The sequence below is a fragment of the Oncorhynchus tshawytscha genome, linkage group LG10 (genome assembly GCF_018296145.1).
Source record: "Oncorhynchus tshawytscha isolate Ot180627B linkage group LG10, Otsh_v2.0, whole genome shotgun sequence".
NCBI classification, from domain to species: Eukaryota; Metazoa; Chordata; class Actinopteri; order Salmoniformes; family Salmonidae; genus Oncorhynchus; species Oncorhynchus tshawytscha.
Window position 1 is genome coordinate 79,833,582 of NC_056438.1, and position 10,173 is coordinate 79,843,754.

Consider the following 10,173-nt stretch of genomic DNA (forward strand, 5'->3'; position numbering starts at 1 on the left):
TCCCCATGTTTCCTTCTAGCCAGTCCAAGGGACTGAAACAACAACATCCCCATGTTTCCTTCTAGCCAGTCCCAGGGACTGAAACAACAACATCCCCATGTTTCCTTCTAGCCAGTCCCAGCCAGTTTCCCTAGCCAGGGGACTGAAACAACAACATCCCCATGTTTCCTTCTAGCCAGTCCAAGGGACTGAAACAACAACATCCCCATGTTTCCTTCTAGCCAGTCCCAGGGACTGAAACAACAACATCCCCATGTTTCCTTCTAGCCAGTCCCAGGGACTGAAACAACAACATCCCCATGTTTCCTTCTAGCCAGTCCCAGGGACTGAAACAACAACATCCCCATGTTTCCTTCTAGCCAGTCCCAGGGACTGAAACAACAACATCCCCATGTTTCCTTCTAGCCAGTCCCAGGGACTGAAACAACAACATCCCCATGTTTCCTTCTAGCCAGTCCCAGGGACTGAAACAACAACATCCCCATGTTTCCTTCTAGCCAGTCCAAGGGACTGAAACAACAACATCCCCATGTTTCCTTCTAGCCAGTCCAAGGGACTGAAACAACAACATCCCCATGTTTCCTTCTAGCCAGTCCAAGGGACTGAAACAACAACATCCCCATGTTTCCTTCTAGCCAGTCCAAGGGACTGAAACAACAACATCCCCATGTTTCCTTCTAGCCAGTCCAAGGGACTGAAACAACAACATCCCCATGTTTCCTTCTAGCCAGTCCAAGGGACTGAAACAACAACATCCCCATGTTTCCTTCTAGCCAGTCCAAGGGACTGAAACAACAACATCCCCATGTTTCCTTCTAGCCAGTCCCAGGGACTGAAACAACAACATCCCCATGTTTCCTTCTAGCCAGTCCCAGGGACTGAAACAACAACATCCCCATGTTTCCTTCTAGCCAGTCCAAGGGACTGAAACAACAACATCCCCATGTTTCCTTCTAGCCAGTCCCAGGGACTGAAACAACAACATCCCCATGTTTCCTTCTCCCAGCTGAAACAGTCCCTAGCCAGTCCAAGGGACTGAAACAACAACATCCCCATGTTTCCTTCTAGCCAGTCCCAGGGACTGAAACAACAACATCCCCATGTTTCCTTCTAGCCAGTCCCAGGGACTGAAACAACAACATCCCCATGTTTCCTTCTAGCCAGTCCCAGGGACTGAAACAACAACATCCCCATGTTTCCTTCTAGCCAGTCCCAGGGACTGAAACAACAACATCCCCATGTTTCCTTCTAGCCAGTCCCAGGGACTGAAACAACAACATCCCCATGTTTCCTTCTAGCCAGTCCCAGGGACTGAAACAACAACATCCCCATGTTTCCTAGCCAGTCCCAGGGACTGAAACAACAACATCCCCATGTTTCCTTCTAGCCAGTCCCAGGGACTGAAACAACAACATCCCATGTTTCCTTCTAGCCAGTCCCAGGGACTGAAACAACAACATCCCCATGTTTCCTTCTAGCCAGTCCCAGGGACTGAAACAACAACATCCCCATGTTTCCTTCTAGCCAGTCCAAGGGACTGAAACAACAACATCCCCATGTTTCCTTCTAGCCAGTCCAAGGGACTGAAACAACAACATCCCCATGTTTCCTTCCAGTAGCCAGTCCCTAGCCAGGGACTGAAACAACAACATCCCCATGTTTCCTTCTAGCCAGTCCCAGGGACTGAAACAACAACATCCCCATGTTTCCTTCTAGCCAGTCCCAGGGACTGAAACAACAACATCCCCATGTTTCCTTCTAGCCAGTCCAAGGGACTGAAACAACAACATCCCCATGTTTCCTTCTAGCCAGTCCCAGGGACTGAAACAACAACATCCCCATGTTTCCTTCTAGCCAGTCCCAGGGACTGAAACAACAACATCCCCATGTTTCCTTCTAGCCAGTCCAAGGGACTGAAACAACAACATCCCCATGTTTCCTTCTAGCCAGTCCAAGGGACTGAAACAACAACATCCCCATGTTTCCTTCTAGCCAGTCCAAGGGACTGAAACAACAACATCCCCATGTTTCCTTCTAGCCAGTCCAAGGGACTGAAACAACAACATCCCCATGTTTCCTTCTAGCCAGTCCAAGGGACTGAAACAACAACATCCCCATGTTTCCTTCTAGCCAGTCCCAGGGACTGAAACAACAACATCCCCATGTTTCCTTCTAGCCAGTCCAAGGGACTGAAACAACAACATCCCCATGTTTCCTTCTAGCCTGTCCCAGGGACTGAAACAACAACATCCCCATGTTTCCTTCTAGCCAGTCCAAGGGACTGAAACAACAACATCCCCATGTTTCCTTCTAGCCTGTCCCAGGGACTGAATCAACAACATCCCCATGTTTCCTTCTAGCCAGTCCAAGGGACTGAAACAACAACATCCCCATGTTTCCTTCTAGCCAGTCCCAGGGATTGAAACAACAACATCTCCATGTTTCCTTCTAGCCAGTCCAAGGGACTGAAACAACAGCGAAACAGAGCACTATCTCCCTAGTTATTAGTTCTACCTGTTCTTCCTATATACCTGTTCTGGACGGACTTGAGCGTTGACCAGCTGATGAACCACAGACTCTGACAGGCCAACGTCTCTCAGCAGGAAGGCTGTCAACATCTCATCATCCTTCAGGATATCCTCTATCTTCAGACCTCGACCTGGAACAGGAATTAAACATGGATACTGAGGGAGAACGAAGAGGAGGTGTATACTGCAGGAGAGGAAGAGGAGGTGTATACTGCAGGAGAGGAAGAGGAGGTGTATACTGCAGGAGAGGAAGAGGAGGTGGATACTGCAGGAGAGGAAGAGGAGGATTGGGGGTGTATTTACTAGGAACCAAACAGAACCAAACAGAAGCAAACAGCCAAAATGTGGAGGGACTAACCTGGACTTGTTTGTTGTAACTAACCTGGACTTGTTTGTTGTAACTAACCTGGACTTGTTTGTTGTAACTAACCTGGACTTGTTTGTTGTAACTAACCTGGACTTGTTTGTTGTGACTAACCTGGACTTGTTTGTTGTAACTAACCTGGACTTGCCCCAATTTGTTGTAATGTTTTTCTACGGTTTGCTACAGCATTAATAAATACATCCCTGGTGTCATGGTGGTGCAGGGTGATTGTCAGTACCGGCTATCTGTTCTGGTGTGTTACAGATGGTGTCCATGAAGTTGGTCATGACGGCCATGTCCTCCCACAGCCGACCCAACTGCTGGAACTCTGGGTCATCGAACAACAGCTCATTGGAGTCAGCCCAGAACCGCGCCAGTCTAAAACACAGAACATAGAACCAACCAAGACAATTGAGTATAGAACCGTGAAGAACCCAGCAGAACATCTGAGTTTACAGCACAGAACCATGGATAATCCAGCATAACATCTGAGTCTACAGCACAGAACCATGGAGAACCCAGGAGAACATCTGAGAGGTTGAAGTAGAGAAGGAGGAGATAGAGATGGACAGGGAGAGAGGGATGAGACTGAGAGATGATGAGGGAGAGGGAGAGAGGGATGAGACTGAGAGATGATGAGGGAGAGAGAGATGAGACTGAGAGATGATGAGGGAGAGGGAGAGAGGGATGAGACTGAGAGATGATGAGGGAGAGGGAGAGAGGGATGAGACTGAGAGATGGTAAGGGAGAGAGAGAGAAGAGAGAGAGAGGAGAGAGGGGAGAGACAGGAGAAAGGAGAGAGAGAGAGAGAGAGGGGAGAGAGAGGAGAGAGGAGAAGAGAGGGGAGAGAGGGGAGAGAGAGAGGAGAGAGAGGAGAGAGGAGAGAGAGGAGAGGGGGAAGAGAGAGGAGAGAGAGGAGACAGGGGAAGAGAGAGAGGAGAGAGGGGAAGAGAGAGAGGAGAGAGGGGAAGAGAGAGAGGAGAGAGGGGAAGAGAGAGAGGAGAGAGGGGAGAGAGAGAGGAGAGAGGAGACAGGGTAAGAGAGAGAGGAGAGAGGGGAAGAGAGAAAGGAGTGAGGGGAAGAGAGAGAGGAGAGAGGAGAGAGAGAGGAGAGAGGGGAAGAGAGAGAGGAGAGAGGAGAGAGAGAGAGAGAGGGTAGAGGGGAGAGGGGAGAGAGAGAGAGAGAGGGGAAGAGAGAGAGGAGAGAGGGGAAGAGAGAGAGGAGAGAGGGAAGAGAGAGAGGAGAGAGGAGAAGAGAGAGAGGCGAGAGGGGAAGAGAGAGAGGAGAGAGGGGGAGAGAGAGAGGAGAGAGGAGAAGAGAGAGAGGAGAGAGGGGAAGAAAGAGGAGAGAGAGGGAAGAGAATGGAGAGAGGGGAAGAGAGAGAGAGAGAGGAGAGAGGGGAAGAGAGAGAGGAGAGAGGGGAAGAGAGAGAGGAGAGAGGGGAAGAGAGAGAGAGAGAGGGGAAGAGAGAGAGGAGAGAGGGGAAGAGAGAGAGGGAAGAGAGGGGAAGAGAGAGAGGAGAGAGGGGAAGAGAGAGGAGAGAGGGGAAGAGAGAGGAGAAGAGAGGGAAGAGAGAGAGGAGAGAGGAGAAGAGAGAGAGGGGAGAGAGAGGAGAGAGGGGGAAGAGAGAGAGGAGAGAGGGGAAGAGAGAAAGGAGAGAGGGTAAGAAGAGAGAGAGGAAGAGAGAAAGGAAGAGAAGAGAGGAGAGAGGGGAAGAGAGAGAGGAGAGAGGGGAAGAGAGAGAGGAGAGAGGGTAAGAGAGAGAGGAGAGAGGGGAAGAGAGAGAGGAGAGAGGGAAGAGAGAGAGGAGAGAGGGGAAGAGAGAGAGGAGAGGGGGAAGAGAGAGAGGAGAGAGGGGCAGAGAGAGAGGAGAGAGGGGAAGAGAGAGAGGAGAGAGGGTAAGAGAGAGAGGAGAGAGGGGAAGAGAGAGGGGAGAGGGAAGAGAGAGAGGAGAGAGGGAAGAGAGAGAGGAGAGAGGGTAAAGGAGAGAGGAGAGAGGGGAAGAGAGAGAGGAGAGAGGGTAAGAGAGAGAGGAGAGAGGAGAAGAGAGAGAGGAGAGAGAAGAGAGAGGGTAAGAGAGAGAGGAGAGAGGGGAAGAGATAAAGGAGTGAGGGGAAGAGAGAGAGGAGAGAGGGGAAGAGAGAGAGGAGAGAGGGGAAGAGAGAGAGGAGAGAGGGGAAGAGAGAGAGGAGAGAGGGTAAGAGAGAGAGGAGAGAGGGGAAGAGAGAGAGGAGAGAGGCGAAGAGAGAGAGGAGAGAGGGGAAGAGAGAGAGGAGAGAGGGGAAGAGAGAGAGGAGAGAGGAGAAGAGAGAGAGGAGAGAGGAGAAGAGAGAGAGGAGAGAGGGGAAGAGAGAGAGAGGAGAGAGGGGAAGAGAGAGTGGAGAGAGGGGAAGAGAGAGAGGAGAGACGGATGAGAGACTCAGAAGGAACATGGGGAAGAGAGGAGGGATAGTTGTTGAGCTCACATACGGTGGGTTATAAGGGGTTATAAGAGGTTATAAGAGGTTATAAGGTGTCTCACATGCAGTTGTTGTAGTTGGAGACGACCCCAGGGCCTTCTGCCCTGGTAGGGTGTTTGAAGCAGGGGTTGTTGGCGTTACAGAAGATACCCTGGATCCATGGGATGATACCTGTGGAAGGCATGGCCTTGTTGGGGAAGTGACCTGGAGAGACATGACAGGGAGTGAAAGATCAAGTATAACAAATATATGAATTACTTGATCACTGAAGAAACGTGAGAAGCAGTCGGACCAGGTTCAAACTGAAAACAACCTTCAAAGCTCTTATCAAGAGGATTTCATTTCATTTGCTTCAGTCATTTCTGTGATAGAAACCATTTTCAGGTCCCCCAGACTCTATAGGATACTAATACACGGCACAGAGAGAAATAGTTATACGTGAGTCTTACATTCATGTTGTTTGTAAAGGGGGTTGGCTTTCCTCAACCACACCAGACCAATGAACAGAACCACCGGCCACAGAATCTCCACCAGGAAGCGGATCTGAACAGAGACGTGGAAGAGAGAGAATTTACTTACTAATTTACAGTATATGTATTAATATAACTGAATAGTGTAATAACTGTTATAATAACTGTTATACTAGCTGTTATACTAGCTGTTGTAATAGCTGTTGTAATAACTGTTATAATAACTGTTATACTAGCTGTTATACTAGCTGTTATACTAGCTGTTATACTAGCTGTTATACTAGCTGTTGTAATAGCTGTTGTAATAGCTGTTGTAATAACTTTATAACTAAAACAGATATATTAACTGATAAGCAGATATATTAACTGATAAGCAGATATATCAGCTGAGGTAATAGCAGATATATCAACTGAGGAATAGCAGATATATAATAAAGCAGATATATCAACTGAGGAAACAGATATATCAACTGAGGAAACAGATATATTAACTGAGGAAGCAGATATATCAACTGGGGAACCAGATATATCAACTGAGGAACCAGATATATCAACTGAGGAAGCAGATATATTAACTGAGGAAACAGATATATCAACTAAGGAAGCAGATATAGCAACTGAGGAAGCAGATATATCAACTGAGGAAACGGATATATCAACTGAGGAAACGGATATATCAACTGAGGAAACGGATATATCAACTGAGGAAACGGATATATCAACTGAGGAAACGGATATATCAACTGAGGAAACGGATATATCAACTGAGGAAACAGATATATCAACTGAGGAAACGGATATATCAACTGAGGAAACGGATATATCAACTGAGGAAACGGATATATCAACTGAGGAAACGGATATATCAACTGAGGAAACGGATATATCAACTGAGGAAGCAGATATATCAACTGAGGAAGCAGATATATTAACTGGGGAACCAGATATATCAACTGAGGAAACATATATCAACTGAGGAAGCAGATATATCAACTGGGGAAACGGATATATATCAACAGAGGAAACAGATATATGACACACCAGGGAGGGTGTTACTGAACTGTTTCGTTGTTGATTTACTCAAAAGAACAAAACGTTTATTAATTTATACAACACCGTGTTGATGAAAGACAGTTGGGATAGCGAGTTAGCAGTACCTTCTGTCTCTTGCGTAGAGTCCAATTCTTCCACAGCAGAAGGCGAATCTGACTTCCTGTATTCATCACTCTGCTTCTCAAGCCCTCACCGGGTCCTCTTACACTGTCAGACCTGAGGAATGCACAACTTTCAACAGTAGGGTAATGTTCACCACTTTATGTCAAACAGATGATTCAGACGAGTGGTGTGTGTGCGCGTGCGTGTGCGTGTGTGTGTGTGTGTGTGTGTGTGTGTGTGTGTGTGTGTCAGGTGTCAAAGTCAGGTGCACTGCACATGTGTGCTCCTCCACTTCAGAAAATGTCAGATGCTTGGAGCGACAGGAGAAACAGATGGACTATGACATGGCAGACTGATGTACTAGGTAGACAACCAGCTGTCTGGAATACCAGGCCTGGAACAGAGAATACGACAGAGGGTACTTTCCAAAGGGATTTGACAGGCTGTCATTATCTGTCTGACAAAATGTAGGTCATTAAAATCCGGTAACTCAAATACTAATTAGGGATGACAAAAACAACTCTGCGTATAGCACTTAGAAGGACGACATCCTCATTGAAACGGATCCAACTATGTCCTAGTGATCTCAGATGGTAAAAGCATGTGTTACCCTCATCATAAATATATTGTTAGACGGTATGCAGGTATGTTCCTTCCCAGTTTGTAATCATTTAGTCTCAATGTGTATACTGTTCATAGAAAACAAGTTTGTGATTATACGATACATAATCCAAGTCAAATCAGGTCATTTGGACTGGAGAGGAATACTGCCATGAATCCTAATTAACATTATAGGTCAAGAAGGTCCAGCAGCACTGACATCCCAAACCTGCCATACTGTCATCCTGCCATCCTGTTATCCTGTCATCCTGTCATCCTGTCATCCAGTCATCCTGCCATCCTGTCACATCCTCTCATCCTGTCATCCTGCCATCCTGTCATCCAGTCATCCTGCCATCCTGCCATCCTGTCATCCTGCCATCCTGTCATCCTGTCATCCTGCCATCCTGTCATCCTGTCATCCTGTCATCCAGTCATCCTGTCATCCTGCCATCCTGTCATCCTGCCATCCTGTCATCCTGCCATCCTGTCATCCTGTCATCCTGTCATCCTGTCATCCTGCCATCCTGTCATCCTGCCATCCTGTCATCCTGTCATCCTGTCATCCTGCCATTGCCAAACCCAACCAGCCAACTGTACCAGAAAATGTCCACCGTCACAACACAGTAAATAATCCTATCCAGAGACATGATAAAGAATCAACACAGTAACTAGCCCTGTCCAGAGACAATAAGGAAGGAATCAACACAGTAACTAGCCCTGTCCAGAGACAATAAGGAAGGAATCAACACAGTAACTAGCCCTGTCCAGAGACAATAAGGAAGGAATCAACACAGTAACTAGCCCTGTCCAGAGACAATAAGGAAGGAATCAACACAGTAACTAGCCCTGTCCAGAGACATGATAAAGAATCAACACAGTAACTAGCCCTGACCAGAGACATGATAAAGAATCAACACAGTAACTAGCCCTGACCAGAGACATGATAAAGAATCAACACAGTAACTAGCCCTGACCAGAGACATGATAAAGAATCAACACAGTAACTAGCCCTATCCAGAGACAATAAGGAAGGAATCAACACAGTAACTAGCCCTGTCCAGAGACAATAAGGAAGGAATCAACACAGTAACTAGCCCTGTCCAGAGACAATAAGGAAGGAATCAACACAGTAACTAGCCCTGTCCAGAGACAATAAGGAAGGAATCAACACAGTAACTAGCCCTGTCCAGAGACATGATAAATGTATCCCTATGTCTGAATGCCAATACGGTATAGTTTGTTTAAGGTGAATTATCAATGAATTAGGGCCTTATAATTTGTCCATTTGACCTAGGCCCATGGACTGCTTGACCCTATACAGTGAACTCATCTACCAAGACAAAACCAATTACATCCTTACCTCTAGGAGACAGATGGAGTAATCATACATCTAGAGAAATAATGTAATAAAGGCAATATAATCCCAGACGTTGAAGCTGTAAGTAAAGCTCTTCTCATCAGTCCCAGTTATCTCTCTTCTCTTCAGTCCCAGTTATCTCTCTTCTCTTCAGTCCCAGTTATCTCTCTTCTCTTCAGTCCCAGTTATCTCTCTTCTCTTCAGTCCCAGTTATCTCTCTTCTCATCAGTCCCAGTTATCTCTCTTCTCATCAGTCCCAGTTATCTCTCTTCTCTTCAGTCCCAGTTATCTCTATTCTCTTCAGTCCCAGTTATCTCTCTTCTCTTCAGTCCCAGTTATCTCTCTTCTCTTCAGTCCCAGTTATCTCTCTTTTCTTCAGTCCCAGTTATCTCTCTTCTCTTCAGTCCCAGTTATCTATCTTCTCTTCAGTCCCAGTTATCTCTCTTTTCTTCAGTCCCAGTTATCTCTCTTCTCTTCAGTCCCAGTTATCTCTCTTCTCTTCAGTCCCAGTTATCTCTCTTTTCTTCAGTCCCAGTTATCTCTCTTCTCTTCAGTCCCAGTTATCTCTCTTCTCTTCAGTCCCAGTTATCTCTCTTTTCTTCAGTCCCAGTTCTCTCTTCTCTTCAGTCCCAGTTATCTATCTTCTCTTCAGTCCCAGTTATCTCTCTTCTCTTCAGTCCCAGTTATCTCTCTTCTCTTCAGTCCCAGTTACGGCTCTTCTCTTCAGTCCCAGTTACCAATCTTTTCTTCAGTCCCAGTTTTCTCTCTTCTCTTCAGTCCCAGTTATCGCTCTTCTCTTCAGTCCCAGTTATCTCTCTTCTCTTCAGTCCCAGTTATCTCTCTTCTCTTCAGTCCCAGTTATCTCTCTTCTCTTCAGTCCCAGTTATCTCTCTTCTCTTCAGTCCCAGTTATCTCTCTTCTCTTCAGTCCCAGTTATCTCTCTTCTCTTCAGTCCCAGTTATCTCTCTTTTCTTCAGTCCCAGTTATCTCTCTTCTCTTCAGTCCCAGTTATCTCTCTTCTCTTCAGTCCCAGTTATCTCTCTTCTCTTCAGTCCCAGTTATCTCTCTTCTCTTCAGTCCCAGTTATCTCTCTTCTCTTCAGTCCCAGTTATCTCTCTTCTCTTCAGTCCCAGTTATCTCTCTTCTCTTCAGTCCCAGTTATCTCTCTTCTCTTCAGTCCCAGTTACGGCTCTTCTCTTCAGTCCCAGTTACCAATCTTTTCTTCAGTCCCAGTTAT

General features: G+C 46.6%; 1 protein-coding gene across 1 annotated transcript in view; it reads right to left on the reverse strand.

Annotated features, from left to right (window-relative positions):
* The window catches only part of LOC112259680 (retinal-specific phospholipid-transporting ATPase ABCA4-like), a 97,288-nt gene extending 88,184 nt beyond the window's left edge, over nt 1-9,104 (reverse strand). Inside the window, exons 1-6 of the mRNA XM_042329161.1 lie at nt 8,940-9,104; nt 6,979-7,090; nt 5,801-5,894; nt 5,414-5,555; nt 3,131-3,270; nt 2,532-2,659 (exon numbers count right to left, since the gene is read on the reverse strand). Of these exons, the coding sequence (XP_042185095.1) occupies nt 2,532-2,659; nt 3,131-3,270; nt 5,414-5,555; nt 5,801-5,894; nt 6,979-7,044 (570 nt within the window). The 5' untranslated portion in view covers nt 7,045-7,090; nt 8,940-9,104. The remainder of the gene's footprint in view (nt 1-2,531; nt 2,660-3,130; nt 3,271-5,413; nt 5,556-5,800; nt 5,895-6,978; nt 7,091-8,939) is intronic.
* Nucleotides 9,105-10,173: the final 1,069 nt, after the last annotated feature.